Genomic DNA, 23,634 nt, shown 5'->3' with positions numbered 1-23,634 from the left:
AGGTCTATGCATCATATTGATGTCCAGTATATTTTACCTATATCTATGAATCTGAAAGACCTGAAGAAATGCAAATACAACAAAGCAAGGTCTGGTTATCTCTCCTAATATTACTAAGAAATTTGAAACCAATGGTCTAATTTATAGCTGAACCTGAGAAGTATCAAATTACTGTATAAGAGATATCTGGGCATTTTGAACAGTTTGTTTCTTTCATCTGCAGTTTAAAACAGCTACACATTAAAGCACATGGGTCAAAAACATATTTGTGAGGTTTTAAATTTGTGGTTATGAAATTAACCTGAAAGCATGAAAATAAATCAATTTCCCGCTGTACAGTAAATATAAAATCTAAGTGGATCTTACAAAATTGCAAAATCTGACTTTTGCTGATTGTTGATTTTCTGAATTTTGCAAATTACTGATAGTATTTTCAGGTTGCATTGTTACAGCATTTTGTATATTAAAAATGTATTGAAACCACAGAGCTATCTGAACCTTGATCTATGGACTATTATATTTACTTTGTGTAAATAGAGCATAAGTCAACTCCATGTGCACAATGAAAGAAGGAAGATTATACAAATATTGAATGTTTATGAGTTCAATTGTAAGAATATTTTCATGAGGTGAAATATGGAATGATCGAGGCTTTGCCGAGTTGAATGGAACAGTTCATATTTCATCGAATGGAAATATTCTTTCCATTGAACAAATGAAAACATTCAATATTTGTTTTATATAACTCATATAATAAGTTCCCTTTCTTCCACTTAACTTTATATATCACCAGGAAAACAAAATAAATTAAAAAATACCTAAATGTATTTTTATTTTAGAAGCAACACCAGCACCTATAATTGGCGAATCGAGGTGGAAACCTCGAAATCTATGCTCATGCGTCTGTCAGCATTGCTATGGTAGGTCCGTGTCAGTGCAATGGAAAAACTAATGCACCCGCGTGGAGTGCAATAGTCCTTTTGCAGCTGGCTGCTTAAAATAGCAGAAATAATCAATAGTAATTGGCCAATCAAATGACAAGAAACTTTGTATGAGTTATATAAAAGTCTTTAAGGTTGGTATTATCCCAGGAATTATGGAAAATTTTGGGCCTCATAACTGCTAAGTTGTTGGTCTAAAGTATATTAAATGTATATTATATATGTTTGATAAGGTATTTTGCATCCGATCACATGCATGTGGACGCACACAAAACTTCTAAATTTAATCATTAATTTTTTACATTTCTACAACAATTTCCGCGAAACTCAGTCCATGTTTGCAGAGATGCCACCAGTAGTTGACCAAAAAATCTGAAAAGGCGACCGGAGTATCGCCCCTCACGGCCGGGGTCCAGGGGCCTGCTCAAGGGCCCCTGGTGGGGTCCAGGGGCAATGCCCCTGGTGGGGGTCGAGGGGCCGAAGCCCCCCCGAAGCCAGAGGGTTTCTGTACATTTAGAGCTACAGGAGAGGCCATTTCTGAGGTTTAAATACATTCCAAGAATGATTACTGTAACAGTGATTTGCGAAACTGCAAAATTCGGAAGAGTTGTACCCACATGTCATGCATTGATTGACCATGTTGACTATTTAATAAGTATTATAAGCTTACATATCTGGAAGTTTCAGTTTTCTCACGTACGTAGAGAAGAAGTCTCCGTTTATATCTTTCTCCTCTAACCACTGCCAATTAAATCTGTCTCAGATATCCTTTTCAATCTCCGCCAAATCGTCCTCACGAGTGACGAAATTCATTTTTTTGACGACAGTCTTCACTGTCAATTTTCACTTCGATTTTCAATCAGTTCCGTAGCCTCGCTCATTGCTTGCCGGTTGCAGCGTATACTCCGGTATCTGCTTCGAGTCTGTACTCGAGACCAAGTATGCAAACAGTCTCTTTCCAAGAGTCGGAAGGAACGACATGCGTACATAATGAAAAAGCGATCCAACGACATGTATTATTGATCAAGAGATGGAAATTTCACTTCGCCGATTCTAACAAGAATTTCTTTAAAAAAAAAAGGTGCTCCGTTCGGGAAAAAAAATAAAAAATAATAAAATCAGAATTTTAACCAAAAAAAAATCGGAATTTTAGTCAGGATTTCTAAAAAATCGGAATTCCGATAAAAATCGGAAAAGTGGCATCTCTGATGTTTGGCCAAAAAATCTGATTTGGCTGTTTTTAAATGCATACAGCAAACTAAATTTATAAGAGAAAAAATCCAAATTTATGATTTAAAAAAATCTTTTTTCTTTGTCACCTTGGCTACTAAACTTTGGTATAAATTGACTTGCTGTTTGACACCTGTAAAGTGTGCTGAGGCTTGTGGATCAACATCTAGGCGTTGTGCCTGTGCGTAGCGCACTATAAATCACTGCGCTTTTTTGTTTTTGTTTAGTATTGTCATCTTCATTATCAGTTCAAGTTTGCTTACCTCAAATCCTCATTCAGTAGTGGAAATCCATTACTATCTGGCATACCTTCACCAGCCCAGTAGTGTGTATCTAATATTGACAACAGATTCATACAAAACATTATTTAGGTTGGTTTTATGGGTATAAACTAAACTCAGTGCATGTCTAAGGGGGCTGTCATGTTCTTTGTGAGGAAGTTCCAAAATATGTGAGTAACCAGAATCCATTTTTTATGATCGTCTTTCTTGGGTTGATATATTTTATGCTCCCTTCTTTCTGCATACACAGACCCAAACAAAGTTATTCAAAAAGTTTAAGAAATGTGTTATATAATAAGCTCACTCTATAGGGCATTGGGAAACAATGTGCATGTAGAATGTGAAAGTTTGATTTTAAGAGTAGTTTTGGCTGATACTTTAAATGATGTTAAGTCACAAGTCTTTTCATAATTTCATCACCCCCCTATTTTTATGCAAAACAATATGACCCCAAACATATGGGGGTTCCACTTCCAAAGAAAATGACAGCCTCTAAAAAATATGATGGTTAGAATTCTTCATTTAATGATAGAATGTTTTAAGGTAACAGATGCCTTAAATCACAAATTTTAAGGAAAAAATTGCCATTCGTTTTTGCTTGGAAATAGAATTTTTTCTGGATTTTCCAAATAAAACAATGAAATGAGGTAAAATTGCTACAAAAACTAGATGTGTGTGGAATACAGGAAAGAATCTTATTTTTAGGGAAGTACATACAATTCATAAAGAATATATCCATTCATAAAGCTTTCCTTTCCAAGCCTTACCTGGTGCAAGTCCATCATAATTCAAGTTCTCAATACGTAGAGTCTTCATATCCACAACATAGACAGCATCAGCAGTGACAGCATGCAATGGCACAGCAAACCCAAGCATCTGGCCTAGGTTATGCTCTGCTGGAGCTTGGAAGGTATCAGGGATCACTACATGACCAAAGTTGGCCTGATAGAAATAATCAAAGAAATTGATAGTGATAGTGATTACAAAGCTGGCATCATATTTAAAAACACATTGCTTGTTTCTTTTCCAGCCATATGGTCAAATATAAATAATGATATCAGGAATTCACTTGTCACGTGCACCTTTACCACATTTAAAAAACAACTCAGGGCTTTTCTAAACAACATCTCATAGCTTCAACTTCAATTTTTTCCATCATCGTAGCCATTTTTTTTTCTTGTCTCTTGTGTTAAATTGTATATAACTTTTGTGTAAACTTATTTTGAGGTTTGCTGAGTTGGGGGCACTGCGCCTTTGGTGACAGTGCTTTCCTGTGCTTTTCAGTGCTCCCTGGCAGCTCAGGAGGCCTCCTTTATGTTATTTTCTATTTTTTGATGTTTGTTGCCAAATGAATAAAATAAAAATAAAAAAAATACTTAATCTATAGGCCTAATAATTTAGGTCTTGAAGAACACTTAGTGGTGGATCCATAGGAGGTACCTTGAAATTATCTGTTCTACATCCATTTCATTTTGGAATAGGACCTACTACCAATCACCCACCCCCCCCCCCCCACCACCACCACCACCACCACCAAACCCTATCCCACTTCAAAATTACAACCTGCTTTCAAATCCTGGTCTAAACCATGAAGGTTGTCCACCTATTTGGAGAATTATGATATATACTATAGCAAGTTTTCTGTGTGATATCAGACCCTGCTTGTATCAGTTGTTTGAAGAGCACAGATTTATTTTTTTAATTGTGGTTACCCAGAATTAGGGATTCAACCATGTTTCACTGTTGTTCATCACCGCTTTAACAACGATGCGGCAAGATCTGCGTGGTTTACTTCATGAGGGCAGCTAAACTGCCCGAGCTAAGTAAACCACGCAGACACGCCGGACGCGAGTTGTTAAACGGTGATGAACAACGGTGAAACATGATTGAATCCTTTCAACAACGAAAAGAAGCTAAATATCGATAATTCACGATTATTTTTTACGAGGAATGTCAGTTAATCATTGCCACTCAGCCTTGCAAAAACTTCGATGATTTCTCTTTTGATATCAGCAATAAAACTACAGAATAAAACGGCAATGTTTAGCCGCTACCTGAAAAATACTGAATTCAACTTGTAAGCTGGCATACGCACAAAGGTTCCAGGCATGACGAATTTTACGCGCTCTCGCAGTAACGCGTAGTCTCGCTTTCGGCGTTACGATACACTACAGTAAAAGTGTGGGTTCATCACGGTTTAACAACGGTTGGCTCCTGTACAAAGGTATAGGAAGAGTTGTTGAAACACTGATCATCCCTCATCAAGATGAACCATCACACCCAGGACTCAATGCAGTGTTTACTTACCACGGCTTGTCTGCACCACACTGATATCCATTTGAAGTCATTGATGGTTGTTCCTTCAGGGAGGGTTACTATGATGTCTTCATTGGTATACGCACCAAGTATCTCCATACTGTAATAGGATTAAACAACATAACCATAAAATATTCTTTCACTCCACTTGGCCAAGGAAGAGAAACGATCATCCCTGATCAGGATTTGAACTTGTAACCCCTGTGCTTATAGCCAGTGCTCTAAGCAACTGACCCAACAGAGGCTAGTGGTAGAGAGGCATGAAAGTATAATTCAAAGGTCCAAGATTCTAAAAAGATATCTCCTGCTTCTCTAGCGGCAATCATTTAGGAGAAAAATATTCTAATTCTAGCAGATTAATAAGAGAATATGTTGAAATTAAGAGTTTCTTATTACGCCAAGGTTATCCACATGCTTACAATTTATTCTCTCCCTCTAGTTGGATCAGGAAGAAAAACAGATGACAATTTTGTTTTTGTCATAAAATAATATAACAGTGAGGTGTAAGCCTATCAGTTTAAAGGAGACACACAATTTAATCTTACATGTTTTCACTCAAGACCATTATGAGTCTATAATATTGAAGTGTTAAATATTTTGTATCATATTATATATTGGCCTTTTTTAATGCACCAATTATGAGAATGATTTTACATTAGTAAAAGACAAAAAAATATATATTTCATTTCGAGGGTTTACAACCAGATGACCCTATCTGCAATAATTGCCCTATAGACATGTGACATTTTGTGCATTCTATATTGTACAAAATCTAAACATATGCCACATGACAGCTATTGCAGAAAAGACCTTCTTGCCCAAAACCCTTGATTTAAATCTAAATCAAATCTTCATTACCTGCCACCTGCTGCAGCAATCATGCCATCTGCACTAGGCTCTGGAGTAGAACCCACATAGATGTAAGCATCTACAAGAAAATGATAAAACAAGAATGTAATGGTTGAAACTAAACTAACAATTATAGAGAAATTACCACAAACTCTATGGGAGATGAATTTTAGATACTTATTTTTGCATTGACTTTTTTGGGGGATACCATATCATTTGAACAACAAATTACTTCTGTGACAACCACATTCTAAAATTAAGTCAAAATTGGGCCTCTGTAACAGTTCCAATTGATGCAAGAATTCCCTCTTCTTGATTTCATTTCATTTCATTTCATTTATTTAGGATTCAAACCAAGGATAAAAAAACCAGTACTGATAAGTACTAGAAGTAGCAGATCCAGCAACCTTCCTGAAATATTTCAGTCTCCTCAAGACTTAAAAAACAATATTTTCTACATAAAATCAGTTAATGCAAAACTTTCATATACCAAAATACTGATGGTATTCTTCAGTATTCTTTCAATATTCGTTAGTGATCTTTGTACAAAATTCTGAAAAGCTAACTGCAAATCTCATTGATATATGTGACCTGCTACCACGAAATCAGCGTAAAGTCGCAAGGAGTTTGTCACTTAAAACGTCCTGGCTACTGCGTTGGTGTTCACTCACCTGTTAAAGCCACTAAGTTTGTCTGTATGTCCTTTGTGAATGGGGGCACAATGGGCTATTCACAAAGGATAATACTTCTGGCTTGTACAGGTGGCGGCAAACATCAACTTAGTCAGACCAAATATCTCGAAACTACCAACTCAACAAAATGAGTATAAAGTCACGTCGACTTTACGCTGATTTCGTGGTAGCAGGTCACATATATCCTCAATTCTACTTCTCTGCATGTATACTAATTCTTTAATATAATACTTACCAGGTCCTGCTCCATCATAGGAGAATCCTATGATTTTAATTCTTGTGTCATCAATAGCAAACACAGTACCATCTACACCATGAAGAGTTGTACTGCCTGCACCATCACCAGAAAAGGCACCAAGATCTGCACCATAGTATGCACCCTGGGAAACAAAGTGGTCACATTGTTTTAACAGTTTCAAAACCACAACTGTTTATTGTAAAATATCTTTGTAAATCCAACTTTTTGAATTCATGTGACAACATACATCAAAAGGGATGACTTTGCAGGTGATGTCAATTTTGAGTTCAGTATTTCTGCTTTGTAAGCATTTTGCAAGCTTCAAAATGATACATCGTTTGCTAAAATTCATCAAGGCATTCATATTGTATAAGTGAAAAAGCATCCCAAATTCTTATTTTTTTAATTATTTTTGTCTGTCTATAATCTTCATCTTGAAATGCACTTTGCCGCAAAGTCCCCCCTTTTGATGTGCTGCATCACATATTTGATAAATATTACAGCTAACATGTCTGCTCTTGTTAGATTCATACACCCAATGTTATCATTTACTGTGCATCTCATACTTGGCATTACTTGAGTTAAACGAAACAAATCATCCGACTCAAAGCTATCTATGCCAAGGTTTAAAATACACTGTATGTTTTCATGGCTTGAATCACATACCGTAAAAACTTGATAGTTAGCATATATGCTTACTATTGAGCGCTTTTGAAAACATGAAATTGTGCCAAAGTCTGGCGCTAATGGGGTTGAGACACACATTTGCAGGTTTATTTGTTTGTATATAACTATGTGTATCAATGATTTGCACAAAACCCTTCACACTTTTATGGATGAGGCTCTTCATGATTGTTTTGGCTCTGTGTCTGTTTTTAGCAAGTGTCCCAAAGATTTCCATCCCGGACTGAAGAAGTCATAGATAAGGCAGACTAAAAGACTGATTCCACAGCACATAGATACTTACCTCATCTTCTACATATGGCGGCACTGCGATGTTCATAGCCTTCAGGTCAGGTATCAATACATGACCAAAATCCTGTGTAACAGATCGGCACCAAACACCTATATAGTCCACATCAAATATAGTATCTTCCCCAGGCAGGGTTACAATCACTGTCTTACCAGTAAATGATACAGATGGGAACTGTTGAGGACTGTTGAAGTAATATGAAAACAAAATGTTACCTTACTGCAGTGAATAGTATTGAAGACATGGGACAAGATTGGGATGTTTGTATGGGTTTGAGGTTCTCAGTGCTTGGGGTTCTTTCCTGAGAAAATTACAAAAAAAAAGTGAAAATCTGCCATGTTTCAAAAATGGATCAAATATAGCTATATAAATTGTTGGGTGCAATACATAGTGATGGAACTACACTATTAAGGTACATCCATATCCATAGATGTTGAATTTCAAAAAAATCTATATATATCTATTGCATATGTGAGATATATAATTTTACAACATTTTAAAGTTTTGAAAATACCTTTCAAAGGTCAAATTCTAATAGACACATGAATTGCTGAACATTAATGGCAAGTTTATAATCTATGCCCAATACAATTCACCTACTCAACATTTTTGAAAAATGTACGATTAACATCAATCACTATGTAATGCAACCGACAAAATTATGCCGAACAAAATACTCATTCAACATTGACAGATGTGTGCTATTCTGGAATTTGAAATTTTATGGATAAATTAAAACACAATACAAAAGGAGAGCAACTAGATTGTGGGGAAGTCCTATAGATCAAAATGAGCTGTGTTACCTCCAATTTTCATCCAAAGCTGGCCAGCCATTTTCATCTGCCATAGTACCAACACCAGTCCAGTAAAAGGTGTCTGCCGGGTTCAAAGTAAAAACGAGGAATAAAGTATAAGTAACTATATCTGAATACTGCTTTATTCTATATCCAGTAAGTGAAAGGCATAATTTGAGAAAATGCAATGATGAGACAGTGTCTTTGATCAACATAATGAGGGCTGAGAACCAGAAAGCCTTAACTCACAATGACCTGCTCCCACAAAATAAGCATTAAGTCACCAGGGCACTATAGAAGATATTACAGTCCATTAAACATGACAAAATTCAAAATAAATTCTGGAGGAAATATTGCTTTTTAAAGACCACAGCAAGGAGCCATCCTAACATGGGTCTATTGCCATTTGGTCTAATACCATTTCGTCTAATTCCCGTTTAGTCTATATTCAATTTGTCTATTACCAGAAAGGCTAATTGCCACTTAGTCTAATAATCATAGAGTCTAATGTCCATTTAGTCTAATATTGTTTGGTCTAATAACCAGTATGTCTACTAACCATATAGTCTAATAACCATTTGGTCTAATATTTCTTCAATAACCGCTTGGTCTAATAACGCTTGGTCTAATAACCGTTTGGTCTAATAATTGTATGGTCTAATAACCATTTAGTCTAATACAATTTCGTCTATTTATTAATAAACTAAATGCTTGTAAGACTAAAATGGTTTGTAGACCAAATGGGTATTAGACCAAATGGCTATTAGACCTATTAGGTATAGACCAAATGGGTATTAGACTAAATGGTTGTTAGACTAAATGGTTTTAGACTTAATGGTTATTAGACTAAATGGTTATCGGACCAAATGGTTATCGGACCAAATGGTTATAGGACCAAATGATTATTGGACGTAGTGGATATAGACCTAATGGGTTTAGACGAAATGGATGTAGACGAAATGGATATTAGACCAAATGGTATTAGACCAAATGGCAAATCCCCCTAACATGTTTGGTATGATTTTAAAGGGTATAAAATAAGAATTTCAAATCTGTATTTATAAAAGCGCATTTATATATATAACCGAAGTACACTGTCTAGGGATAGTGCCCTTGCATGGTCTTATTAAGGCATTTCTAAAAGCAACATCAGATTCATAACATCAACATTTCTATTCACTGGATTTTCTTCAATACAATGTACAGGCAAAATACTAAGTTGAGACAAATGATCATTAATGTTGCAATAACCGATAAGCATACACATACCTTCTCCAAAACCATCATAGTCCAAGTTTTCTATACGGAATCGCTTTGTATCAATGATGTATACGGCATCAGCATGGACATTATGTCGTCGTGGTACATAGCCTACATCTCCTGGGATTCTTAACTCGCTGGGAGTTACAAAGTTATCCGGGATGACAATGTGTCCAAAGTTAGCCTGCAAAGTTTTGAAGAAAAAAGAAAAACTATAAATATCCATTCAGTGTTTAAACCAGAAATCATAACAAAATCCAAGTAAAAAAAATTCAAGATAGATGTGATGTCAAAATGGTCCACTTTTTGTGACAAAATGAATTTTGATCCAAATTGGGAGCGATTGCCGAATAGGGTGCAACTCTACTAGTCTTATTACAAGACTGCCCTACCCCAACCTTAAACCCTAACCCTAAACTCCGTAAACGAGGACTGGACTCAAGTCTAGCAAGTTGCACCCTATTCGGTAATTGTACCCCAAATTGTATATGAATAGTTGAGATGCAAAAATTGGCTCATTCATTATGGCTTTAACTTTCTCCACACAAATTTCAGAATTGTACATTTGCGTGACCACATTTGGAATCAGCATGAAACATGCATTAAAATGAATACAAACAAGCATAGTATTAGTTCAGTTGTTCTTACGATAGCTCTTGATATATTAAGAAAATATCTCAAAACTTGGACTTTTCACGTTGAAGCCTATGGCTAGCATGCAAAGCATTAACCAAGATAAGTTATATGCAGTTAATATTACGCTTTATTATGAACAAAAAAGAAATGATGCACATCACAATTAAACTATCAGCATAAGTCATGTAGGCCTACAGTAAAAGTGACAACAAGTTTGGTGTACTTGTCTTACCTTACCATTCTGGATGTGGTCAATTTTATTCCAACAACAAATTACCAATGATGTTGTACAAGTACAGACATTTTATTCACATTTAGATGTGATTCCTACATGTTCGGACACTGAATTTCTTTTCCCTATGGTTTAAAAATGCTATGTCAAGCATTGCTTTAAAAGTTTATTAAAACATGTTCACCTTTTGTGGAACAGATAGACATATACATGAAATTGTTTTCTATATTTTCCAACTTCAGCTTTTACAGCACTAAAATGAAACCAATAGCGATTATACTTACAGCAAATGTGCGACACCAGATGGATATCCACTTGTAGTCAGTGATAACTCTCCCCTTTGCCAATCTCACAACAAAATCACTTTTGTTATAAGCTCCAAGAATTTCCTTCCTATATTTAAAAAAGGAGAAAATGATAATTATAATAACTGAAAATAGAAGACTTGAATCAAAGTTGCTAAATTTGGCTCATAATAAATAGTATACAATTCATATAAAATAGCTATTGGACTAGTTTAAGTTGAGACACTTTAATTTGTCTAATGGCAAATCAATAGAAAGTATTCGCTCTTGTTTAACTTGTCTAATGAACTAATAACCATTTTTTTTTTAAATTTCAATCTCATACAAACACTCACTCGTGATACTCCCATTTACTGTTGAGCCTTAAAATGAACAAGAAGAAATGACTTAAAATGGACAAGAAGAAATGACTTAGAGCAGGTACATAAAGTTGGTCAGACATTTGCATACGTCTAGACAGTCCATAGGAAGGAATTTTGTGGTTTTGGAAATACTTCTCAGTTTTGCCTTTAGCTAATGCTCACCTTGGATATTCAGCAGGTATAATTTCACCACTATCATCAGGTGAATCAGAACTACCAGCCCAGATGAAGGCATCTATTGGAAGCAAAACACAAAATACATTGATTAATCCGATCTTCATTTAAATAAGAGCACAAGTGATGTGTAATTCCAACATGTTGTCTGTCATAATACTACAACTAAAATTCATACGGTATCTCATACATTTCGTAAACAATTTATAGTTATTAAGTTTACACTATCAATCAAATCTTTATTTTATTCAAAATACAACAAAATACACATTTGAATGAGGAGATGCTAAAAAGGCCTGATGAAGCAAACACCCATTAACAAATACTGTACAAATTTGTTAATAAGCATATGTGCCTATTAACAAGTTACAGATATTTGAAAAGTTTAACAAACCACCATAAAAAATTTGTTCTTGTCCGAGCAACTGAGCACATACGCTTATTAACATATTTTCACAGTATGGCCCCAAGTTGTATAATTTTACCTAATAAAACATTTACATACATACATAAAAACTAGGCAGAAAAATCCAATGGGAAACCACTATTTGCTTCTGCTAATGTTTTTCACTTACCAGGTCCAAGACCATCATAATTGAAACCAACAAACCACAACCTAGACTCATCAATAGCATAGATCTTGCCACTAACACTGTGAGCACTGCCAATCAGCTCACCAATCAGGTTACCATAGTAACTCCCCTGTTGATAAACAAAATATGATGATTAGAAATTCTAGATCAACATAAGCAAAATGAGTCAAAGTTTGATAAAAACTAATTCAAGATATTATCCACAGAAGTTTATGTGAATTAGGACTTTATTGACGCGAGCAGTAACGAAAGCCAAATAATTTCCGCCTTGTATAAATCGAACACACTTTAGGAGAGAAAACTCCCTCATAACCCCTTCACCTAAGAAACAGACTCACCTCCACTACCACCTCTTGATATTCCACATGTGGTGGTACATTCAGCTGACTCCTTGGTGGGATCTTGACATGACCAAAATCTTCATTAATGGATTGACACCATAAACCAATATGTCCTATATCAAACACTGTGTAGCCATCTGGTAGGGTGATAGTTACTGTGTTATCTGAGTAACCTGTCCCATCAGATGGTAAGGCAGATGCACTGAAATAATAAGTATGATGAAAATAAAGTTTAGAAACTTGACAATTACATACTTTTTTAAAGAGTATTGTATTTGGTGAGAGCAGTGTAGTGCCACAAATCAACTATGTGTAAAATGTGACATATGTTTTTCATCGCCTCCACCGTGGACTGGTGAAAAAAGTCTGGTAGTTTATGGGAAGTTGCAACTTCCAATACATGTCATTTGAACACCAGTGAAATGTGGCATCAATATCTGCACATTCATGATAGTAATTAGTAAAGGATCTGTGGCAGAGTGTCACTTCTTTCACAGCAAAAAGGGCACTATATGGCAACCGTAAGTAACCAATAGAATAGTGACAGGTAAGGATGTATCTTACCCATTTTCAGAATCTAAAGCAATCAATCCATTTTCATCTGGAGAATATCCTGGTCCAAACCAATAATATGTATCTAAATGAGAAAAAGAACGGTTTATGTAAGTACCAATATATAGGATTCATCTGGGCACACATCAAGCTGTAAGAGAATGCACATCCTCTGAAGACAGTTGAGCAACTGAGGTGCATATAACTTATAAGGATGTTAAGAAACACATTTACTAGCTGAAAACACTCAAACTTAAAGGGTAATGATGCATGAATTTCATCATCAAACGGACGTGCTTAAATGAGCAATTAGTATCTGCACCTACAGCTGAACTTGTAGTAACATCAGGTACGCCAAGAGAACCCTGAATAAAGAGAGCTTACCTGGAGTATTGCCATCATAATCCAGGTTTTCAATGCGAATAGTTTTATCATCTACAATGATAACTGCATCTGCTCCTATATTGTGTACCCTGGGAGAATAGCCCAGTTGTTGGTTCAAGTTATGTTCAGCAGGGGGTTGGAATCCTGAAGGGATCCACACGTGTCCAAAGTTGGCCTAAAATGGGTGGAGTAATAGAATTAAACAATCTTATTAGAACTGCAAAGATTAAATCACTTCCTAATTATTGCATCAGCCCATTTCTTTTCAGTCCATTTGTTTTTCCTTGTAGTTCCACATGAAATTAAAACAGGAGAATTAATATCAATATGCACAATATGAATAGCAATTTCTTTGCTTTAAAAGTTTTTAAACTTATTAAAAAAAAAACATAAATTTTGATAACATTTTACAACATATTTTGACACCCTTTTGAAATAGACAATACAATGAAATGTGTTATTTGCTCACTGATCTGAAGTCATACATAATATAAATACAAAATTAGACAGGCTTTTTGTTTCATCAGTTCGCATCTTGGCAGAGAAGATGATGACAATGACAACAATGACCAGATAATAACAACAAGGACAATAATAATGAAAATGTTAAGGATGTGGAGGTTGCAACTCATATCATCTCAAACATATCATCACCAAAGATAACGGACTCAAAATCACACCATATGCAATGCTATGGCAAATCTGTCAGATAATTTACTGTCAGCATTTGTCAGCAAAAGCCTGAAATCAAACAATATTTTGTGTCTTTCAGCTTGAGCATTTTCAAGGTTTACGTATACAGAGCTAAACAATCACCTACTTTGAATCAAAATTTGACAGGCCCATTATGAAATAACCAGGAAGTACATTAAATTGCCTCCACACAAATATGGCTTTGATGGTACTCTTTGATTCAATGTCATTGATCATTACGCATATTATTGATCAGTGTACTGCTTGTTCACTTACTGCAGCTTGTCTACACCATACTGATATCCATTTGAAATCACTGATGGTCATTCCTGCAGGTAGGGTTACTATGATATCTTCCTTGTCAAAGGCAGGCAGTTTCTCCAGACTGGGAAGGAAACAAGAGAATATTCTTTTCGGTATGGCCGTTGGAAAGCTCACTGATCAAATGATAACATAATTTACTTGGTCCTATATATGTAATAATCTTAATATTTTCTGACAAATATTATTTTGTTTAAAACTTTATGTGTATTTAAGCTACAACTAGCTTAAAGCCATAATGTATAATCTTATTATTATATGATATATTGTTTCTTCAAACCTGATTTTTTGGTATATTTGTAATATTCACACATGTCCGAACTTACACCTAAATGGAATCATCCAAATTTGTTGGGTTCGTAGGTGAACAGAGCAATTTTGACGTAAAGTCATTATTATGATTTTATGACAGAAAGCCTTTACAGTATTATTACTGATATTATTTCTGATGATTAGAAATAAGGTTAGTATTGGGGTAAAAGTTACCAAATTTATTCTAAAAACTTAGTTTTACCTTCCTTTAACAGGAATAATTGTTCCATCCCCACTAGGTGCATCAGTTGTACCTACATAAAGATATGCATCTGAAAAGGACAGGAACATCAGAGAATATGTTATACATGTAAGTCATGTAACCTTTCAAATGCACTCACTCTATAAATTGAGACTTGAGATACAGAGTCAAAGTGGCATTATAACCCATTGCCAGGAAGAGGGGTGCTACAAAAAAAATTGAACATGACTGTACGCAGAAGATAATGATGTATTCAGATTCAGGCATGAGATTTTAAAATGTGTTCTTTTTGTCCAGACAGAAGGGTCCATCTTTACAGAGTTGAAACTTGTAACATGTTTTCAAAGTACCGTTTTACATATACATACATACATACATAAACGTAAAGATATTTATAAAGCGCCTTTAAAATTTATCAAAGCGCTGAACAAGGAGAGAAAGGATGGAATAAAAAAGAAACACAGAAGGAACAAGAAAGAAGCTAACTGAAAAGGTGAGTTTTCAGTTTCTTTCTGAAAACTGGAATTGATGGCGACTCCCTGATGGCTTTAGGGAGTATGTTCCATTCCCTCGGGCCAGAGACAGAGAAGGTATTTAAACCAGATCCTTTAAAACAAATGTTTTGTTGAATCTTGTACCTGGATTCAATTTCTGCACTTTCTGAATAAGGTGCACACAACATAAAACTTAGTTTGAGGGGCCAAAATAAAATGATCCATTAAATGGGATTGCAAGTATGATTTCTCTGATGTTACTGCGGTATATCAGTTTTATAACTCACTTCATCAGCCTTAAAAGAAAACTATATTTTAGATAAGATATGATGATTCACTAAGTTTGAGTTAGTACTTACCAGGTCCTGCTCCATCATAAGAGAATCCTATGATTTGAATTCTTGTGTCATCAATAGCAAACACAGTACCATCTACACCATGAAGAGTTGTACTACCTGCACCATCACCAGAAAAGGCACCAAGATCTGCACCATAGTATGCACCCTATAATCAAAACAAGTACAATTATGAAAGGATTGAAAAAGTTTCATGCTAAATGGACAAACCTATCAATTCAAATTACATAATATTGTAAAGTCGGTTTCAAAATATTTTATGCAAGTCTAAATAAAAATAAGAAGAGAGAAAATGACCCGCCAAGTGATCTGACTTTCTATTATACAAACATACAACATCTAAAAAGTAACGGTAAATCATCAAAGGCTTCAATTTAATTTACTATCTTACTGAACAGATTAAGGGTTGCCCATCCCTAAGCTTAGGACTAGCGTTCTATAATATTAATGTTATGATTATGGTTAGGTTAGGATTTTGATTATAGTCAGATTCGAGCTGGGTGATTTTAGGATGTTAAGATAGGCATTAGGATTATAGACCTAGGATTGGGGTGGGAATTGGAATAGCATCCCTTATTCTTAACACAAGCTGCTCCAGTGAGACATTGTACATAATGCTGTATCAAGTTACTTCCAACAAGTTTTTGACTCATCATAATTCATCTTACCTCATCTTCAACATATGGTGGAACAGTAAGCTGATGTGCACCAGGCATGGTGATGTGTCCAAAATTAGCACTGAATAACTCGCACCATAAACCAAGATAACCGATATCAAACACAGTCATTGGCTCAGGAATGGTAATAATAGCAGTCGTATTTATAAATCCATTCCCATCGCTGGGTACCATCTGCATACTGAAATAAAGTAACAACATATAATATCATTTTAATGTGTTTGGTGTGTGTGGGGGTTTGGGGTGTGTTTGTGCTTCAGAACTGTCAATACCCATACACCTTTCTTGTAATTTATCAATGAACCTATGGAGGAGTTGACAGATTACAACACTGAGGATGATTGTGTCCATGATGTATGTTTGGTTAACTATGGTACCAATTTGAATCAGACAAGTGTCTATTGTACTGCACATGTGAAATGTTCTTAAATTGTTGATGTGAAACAACATTGCACAATAATGGACATGACCTTTGACTAAAATTTTGTTTTTTAAGTTTGCCCAACAACACACCCTGGTCCGATTTCTCAAAGCTTGGCCACTGGTCAGGCTTCCTAAGTCAGCAGGCTAGCCCTACCAACGTGGATCCAATCCATTGATTTATCTTTCTAGGTGATGTAATGATGGGAAATAATTGTAAGCACTGGTATATAGGACTAATAAGGCTTAAACCTGATGACTTAAGAAGCCTGACCACTAGCCATGCTTTGAGAAACCGGCCTTAAGGGTACATATTTATCTACTACCATCAGGCTCATTTTTAGGCCTATCACAAAATCAATGATAGATGTGGGAGACCCTCCCTCCGTCCGTCTGTCAATCAATCAATCAATCAATCAATCAATCAATCAATCAATCAATCAGTCAATCAATCAATCAATCAATCAATCAATCAATCAGAATCACACTTACCTCCAGTTTTCATCTAATGGTATTAGGCCATCTCTATTTGGAGTATCTTCAGGTCCATACCAGTAATATGCATCTGTAATCAAATTGTATAAAGTAACATACTGAATCTACAATACAATGCTGAAATAGATTTGACAGGGTTGCCAAACCTGTGATTTGGTAGCCCAATTGGCCAACCTTTGAAGATTTTCCCTTCCTGCAACTTTTGACAATTTACTGTCCAAGAAACCAATGGTTAAGAAAACAATTGAGAGACTTTTCAACATTGGCTCTAGCAACTTTCTGCAGTTTCCTGTCCCATAGAAACCAATAAATAAATAATAATAAAATAATAACAGACAATGCAGTGACAGAATTGTTGTAAAAAACAAATAGTTATATTTCCCTGGCATACAAAGCAAAGCATATACAACAACACTTTGTCCTAACACATATTATGATAGCCTGAAATTGTTCAGAAATGAACACAGTAATGAATTAACACATTCTGGTTTAGGCATTCACTAATGTAACACATGTACATTGCAGTGACATGAATCTTGGTCACTTATCCAGTTACCCTCCACACAGAATAAAGCAATTCTATCGTGGTAACTGGGTAGTTGTCTAAGATTATGCTTTCTGCATGTACATTAAAGACAAGCCTCTGCCAATCAGATATAGGTTATACCTTTTTCATGCTTCTGCAATACCTTAATACTCAACACCTAACTGGTAATATTAATGTGTCTGCCCTCCCACCACAGTACAATCTGTAATGGTTAACTTATATCATTGATGACAGTAATACTATGAAGTCTATTAGGTTGCTACACCACAGCAAACATAATGCCCTCTTTAAATGACTTACCTGGTCCAAGTCCATCATAGTAGAGGTTTTCAAGACGGAACCTCTGTGTATCTATCACAAAGACATTTGCATGTACAGCATGCGAAGGAGGATCAAATCCTAGCTGTCCTATGGACACTTCTGCAGGTGGTTGGAAATCTGATGGGATGAACACACGCCCAAAGCTTGTCTGTAGAAACAAAATGTTAAATAGTGTAATAGAAATGATAAATATTTATCAATATTACGTCATTAATCCATGCATAAATGTCTCATTGCATCAATATAAAAACATCAATAATTGCTTTGCTACAGGCAAAACAATATGATTTTGAAGACTGCTAGTGCTAATGCAATAAAAATCCAAATTATACTCTTTTCTCTTTGATTTGAATACAGCAATTATAGATAATTGACAACTGATATTTATCAGATTTGTTCATCACTGTGTCCAAGAGCGATTCTTTACAAAGGTACATATATGTGATACGATCAAGCAAAATCAGACAGAACTCGGAAATATTACATTTTCAGTTTCTTACAGGATAGTAAAAAGCATTTACAAAGCTGCATTTTGCAAAAAAAACCATTCAAATTGAACAACCAGTTCCAAAGATATGAGCAACTAAAGAGTTCCCAAAACAACAAAAATAGGAAATATTTCCTTTGTTTGGCTCTATCTCAAAATCAATATTTCTGAGTTCCGACTGATTTTGCTTGATGGCATCACACATGTGGAGAAACTATAAATGGAAATATGCCTGTTGCATACCATATCATATGAAGGCAGGATGCCTAAAACTATAATGTGTTGCATCATATTCATCCGAGCAGGTCATGTGTCTACAGATGAAGCTAAATTTATTTGCAAAATGCAAAGAAACATGAAAAACAATTCCCTTCAAATCACTTTAATCTGAACTTGGCTCTTGCTGGTGTAAATTGACACTGTGAATCCTATTGCTCTATGTATTTTATTTACAATCATAACACTTACAGCAGCTTTGAGACACCACACTGATATCCACTTGTAGTCAGTAATGTATTTGCCTTTGGGTAATCTCACTACCACATCCTCATTGATATATTGGAGCAAAACGTTTTTCCTAAATGGAAACAATCACAACATTTGGAAATGTATCATAGCAGCATGGGCTGTATAATGTCTTCATGGATGATTAAATCTTTGCAAGTTATTGCTGATACATGTATACATGTAATGTAAATTTGACTACCGTAAACGTTCGCCTAATGGCGCTATGGGCTTCCTTGACATAACTGGACTTTTAGACACAAACTAAAAGTGCCCTCCCATAAAAATCCCACCAGCAAATACGGACATGTTCCCTTAATTCTTGTTTGGATTTTTAGAGAAGGGAGCTCTCTATTTGTACATGAAATTTACTCCAAGGTAAAGGAGCCCAGGTGCGCCATTAGGCAAACGTTTATGGTATAATTATATGCTTATATATATCAATTGATTTGCTGAAATTACATAACACAACATACAGTACACATATGAAATACAGCTATCTTGGTGTACTTATCTACAAAACAATAACAGATACATGAGTAAGATTTGATCTTTTCCTAGAGAAGTCCTTTTGAGAGGGCTGAGCTTTCGGAACTCTAACAAGTGCCATCTTCGCTACGGACCTAGAGTACCAAGTAATTTCAAATCCTAATAACAAATACAGTATAAACAAGAACAAAACAAATATATAACCTTTCACAGATAATATACTTTTCTGAAATGGAAAATAGTTCTATTTACTAGGAATGAGACGGAATTCCCCATATTATTTCTTCAGTTTACCTTGCATAATCAATAGGTATGATTTCACCTCCAGGTGCAGGTACTTCTGTTGTCCCACCATAGATATATGTATCTATAAATAATACAACACAACAATTTAGTCATTAAGATGTCATCACAAAATACTGAGTGATTAAATCTTTCTTTTTTGTTTTCATTTTTAATGATTCTTAAATGTATGCTTATGAGTCTCTTGTATAAGAAATTCCTAAGAAACTGTAAAACAATTTGTTTATACTTCACATACCTTTTGAAATCACTTTAATTTGTTGCTAATTAAGAAATTAGTTCTCTAAAATTTGTTTTCTAACTTCACCAATATGTTTTGCTCTTGAGAGAACAAATGTACAGCAAATAAAGAGTAAGACCACTGAAGTTTTTCTATCACAATTGGTCCCCCAACCCTCTAGGTTTCTCATAGTGACGAACCACAGCTAAATATAAACTGCTCCTTTGTATTATATGGACCAATGAGTGCAACATTATCAATCTCAGTGTAAAGCTAATTTTTGTCAAGATTACTATAGGGTCCACAACTTATAAGTTCCCCCCTAAATACTTTGTAAAGTAAATCGAAAATATTTGACAAAATGCAAACGTGTAAAAAGGTATGGGTAGCCGTATTTGTTTTACACATATGGATCAAATTATAGCATCACACGTCATTGCGTCAATGGTTCATTATGTAAAAAAAAAGAGACTGTTTTAAACAGTGTTAAAAGTTGCACCTGAGTCCGCTCTCAAACAATACAGTAAGCAGGTTTATTCATGTGTTTGTTAAAGAAACCCTGACTGCTATGGACTCGGGTGCAACTTTTAAAACAGCCTCTTTTCTTACATGATTAACCATTGTGACTGAACGCAATGATGTGTGATGCTATAAATTGGTCCACATGTGTAAAACAAATAGGGCTATACACCTCTTTTTACATTTTTACATTCCGTAAAATATTTTTCGATTTATTCTAAAAAGTATTAGGGGGAACTTATAAGTTGTGGACCGTATACCCATGCTCAGCATCTTTAAAATTCTGGCAATAATTTCTAATTTGACTTACCAGGTCCAAGTCCATCATATGAAAATCCTACCAGCCACAATCTAGAATTATCAATGGCATATATAGTACCACTGACTCCATGAACTGTATTCTCAAACTCTCCAATCAATGCGCCATAGTAACCGGGCTGTGGTAACAAGTAAATACAGATATATTTGATAAATACAGATATATTTTATAACATAAATATTATGTGCCAACCGCTCAAACAACCTGGCTTCCTGTACAAAAAAATAAACATATACAGATCATCCTGGATTTCAACATTGGATCCTTGGATTGTTAGCTTGTAGGTTAATGTTTAGCAACTCACATGACCTAAGGTACTTATAAATTACATTAAAACTTGTTCTTCCGTCAATGATTACTTTTAATACATTTTCCTTCAAAAGCTTACAAAAAATGTTTATATCAGAAACAATGTCTTTAATCTGTTTGTAAAAAGTGGAATTCTAATCAAATTAAGTTCCAAGAAATAGCTTGAAAATAGGTATTTACAAGGACATACCTTTTCAATCTTTGGTGGTACATTAAGTTGACTCCTTGGTGGGATCTTGACATGACCAAAGTCCTGTCTAGCTAGGCGACACCATATTCCAATATGACCTACATCAAACACTGTATATCCAACAGGCATAGAGATGATTACTGTCTTATCAGTGTAGCCGATGCCATCAGCAGGGAGCATCATGTCCCTGATAGGGTAGAAAATTATGACAGTAACAAAGGTGCATTAGCAATTCGAAATTATGGCAAGTAATAATGTATTATTACCATGATTATTCAACCTAATTGCAACTCTCCTACACCATGGGATTTTATAAGAGCTCATTCAGTGCATTTGTTGCATGAAATTGGAGGGGCCAAATTAAATCAAATCACAAGAGAACAACCCAACCTAAAGTTTATAAAAACCAAAGTTTTTTTTAATAAGCCAAACAAATTATTGCCTTTAAATTGTAATGAATGACTGCTGCATTTGTTCTAAATTGTACTTTTGGTTGCTTGTTTTGTTTTGTTTTTCTTTTGATTTGAACATATTTAGAATGACTATTTGAGTGCATAGCTACTAATTAGGTCAAATACAAATACATTGTGTATTTTTTTAAATACATTATCAAAATTAATTTCCTTTTATGACTTTGCTCTGCTACTCTTTTCTAGTATCATATGAAGTTTTAACTGCATATGGAAGTGATATTAATTAACATTCAAAAATGACTAACACTCCCATAGTTTTGCTACTCTTGTTATACTTCTAACTGAAACAGAAACAAACCAAATGTGTTTAAAACATTGATGTTAATTACGGCTTACATTACTTGAAACTCTTTACTTGCCACCAAATTTGAATGTTTCACTATTAGGCCCCCAAAAAAAGTTGTTTGCTTGCCCTCGTCCGACCGACCGTCTCGGCAGTCCCGACCGTAGAACTTTTTTTTTTTGAAAAAAGGTTTTTTTTGCAATTTTCCCAAAAATGGCATGTATTTTTCGTCTGAAAAAACGATGATTTAAAACAAACGTTGTAAAATACCATATCCTGCATGTTTACGTGTCCGGCTGTACCTGACTGTCGGGTTCCGTAATTTCGTATACCACCTCAGCGTCTAAGCTCTAATACAATTTGCTCTCCACCTGCACATTTCGGACGGCGCATCTAGAGATGAGTTTATTTACAGGCAAAATATAACCGTGCATATCGTGCAAGAATGGATACAATATAGCAGATGTTAAAATATGGTAAAAGTAGATACAATTTGAAAACAGTTGTACCAGATATTCATTTCTTGTTTATAAATATTTAGATTCATGATATTTGTTCGTATCGACTAGGAAGTAACATTGCACTATTTTTTTCAACATGTTTGTTGAGGCTACTTTTATTAAGAGCACAAATCGCTCGGTACAAATATGATTTCACTTGAAACATGGCGGACACAACACGAGTAGTGCTAGCTGTACAGGTGAAGAAAGGGACCGAACACGCTGATTAATATGATAGTTTTGAAAAGCAGAAACACTACATGTAGGAGAATTGTACACTTCATTAAACGTAGGCCTACATGTAGAAGAGCTACAATTATTTAAGGTGCAAGTGGCGAGCACAGATGCTGGACCATGGCGTGATGTTGCTGCTACGGAAATGCTTGAACCATTAATTGCATTCAGTATTCGCCATGTCTGTTTCTGGGAAACGGAAAGAAAAAACAAAAAACTTTTCCCTACCGACCGACCCAATTTTTAAAATCCATTCGAGGGCAAGCAAACAATTTTTTTTTTTGGCCTTATTTGGTTACATAACAAATAGACACAGACAGAATATACCTACCCATTCTCTGAGTCAAGTGCTATCCACCCATTGCTATCTGGTGACCATCCAGGTGCAGTCCAATAATACGAATCTATACAAAGAAACAGAGGAAAAAGATAAATGATTTATGTCAAATAAAATATATATTTTTTCTGCTCTTTCCAAAAACAATGAAAAAACTTCTTTGTGGCCCTTGAACATATTTAAAACAAAACTGCCAAAAGGTTACATAGGAGGCTTTGCTTTAAACATGTTCAGAAACCAATAACACATACATGGTTTTTCCTGCCCAATAACTAAGTTCTTATGTTCCAGTGTACTTCTTTCATATTTCCCAAAGAAAAAAATTTTTATGTTCCAAATTCAGGTGAAAAAAAAATTTAAATCCTGATAAACAGACATCATTTGCTGGCTTGTTTGTTTTGTCTTTGCTTGGAAGCTCAAATAACTAAATATAATTAATCACCCAATCAAAAAATGTTTGTTTCTTTCTTGAATAC

General features: G+C 35.1%; 2 protein-coding genes across 2 annotated transcripts in view; both read right to left on the bottom strand.

Moving 5' to 3' along the window:
- LOC140152405 (uncharacterized) overlaps positions 1–23,634 on the bottom strand; it is a 145,496-nt gene that overhangs the window by 96,192 nt on the left and 25,670 nt on the right. The window contains exons 12-22 of the mRNA XM_072174713.1: positions 23,153–23,225; positions 21,332–21,518; positions 20,824–20,950; positions 19,766–19,838; positions 18,947–19,055; positions 17,971–18,139; positions 17,121–17,193; positions 16,200–16,389; positions 15,535–15,679; positions 14,682–14,751; positions 14,123–14,231 (exon numbers count right to left, since the gene is read on the bottom strand). Of these exons, the coding sequence (XP_072030814.1) occupies positions 14,123–14,231; positions 14,682–14,751; positions 15,535–15,679; positions 16,200–16,389; positions 17,121–17,193; positions 17,971–18,139; positions 18,947–19,055; positions 19,766–19,838; positions 20,824–20,950; positions 21,332–21,518; positions 23,153–23,225 (1,325 nt within the window). The remainder of the gene's footprint in view (positions 1–14,122; positions 14,232–14,681; positions 14,752–15,534; positions 15,680–16,199; positions 16,390–17,120; positions 17,194–17,970; positions 18,140–18,946; positions 19,056–19,765; positions 19,839–20,823; positions 20,951–21,331; positions 21,519–23,152; positions 23,226–23,634) is intronic.
- LOC140168446 (protein Skeletor, isoforms B/C-like) lies at positions 12–12,414 on the bottom strand. The gene is made up of 13 exons (XM_072191846.1): positions 12,215–12,414; positions 11,859–11,985; positions 11,272–11,344; positions 10,727–10,835; positions 9,584–9,758; positions 8,324–8,396; positions 7,515–7,704; positions 6,545–6,689; positions 5,627–5,696; positions 4,760–4,868; positions 3,220–3,394; positions 2,435–2,504; positions 12–60 (listed from the first exon to the last, which is right to left on the bottom strand). Exons 6-13 carry the CDS (start codon positions 8,365–8,367, stop codon positions 12–14), a joined length of 852 nt encoding a protein of 283 aa, XP_072047947.1. The 5' UTR covers positions 8,368–8,396; positions 9,584–9,758; positions 10,727–10,835; positions 11,272–11,344; positions 11,859–11,985; positions 12,215–12,414.

The sequence above is a fragment of the Amphiura filiformis genome, chromosome 1 (genome assembly GCF_039555335.1).
Source record: "Amphiura filiformis chromosome 1, Afil_fr2py, whole genome shotgun sequence".
NCBI classification, from domain to species: domain Eukaryota; kingdom Metazoa; phylum Echinodermata; class Ophiuroidea; order Amphilepidida; family Amphiuridae; genus Amphiura; species Amphiura filiformis.
This window is presented reverse-complemented; position numbering and strand designations above follow the sequence as displayed.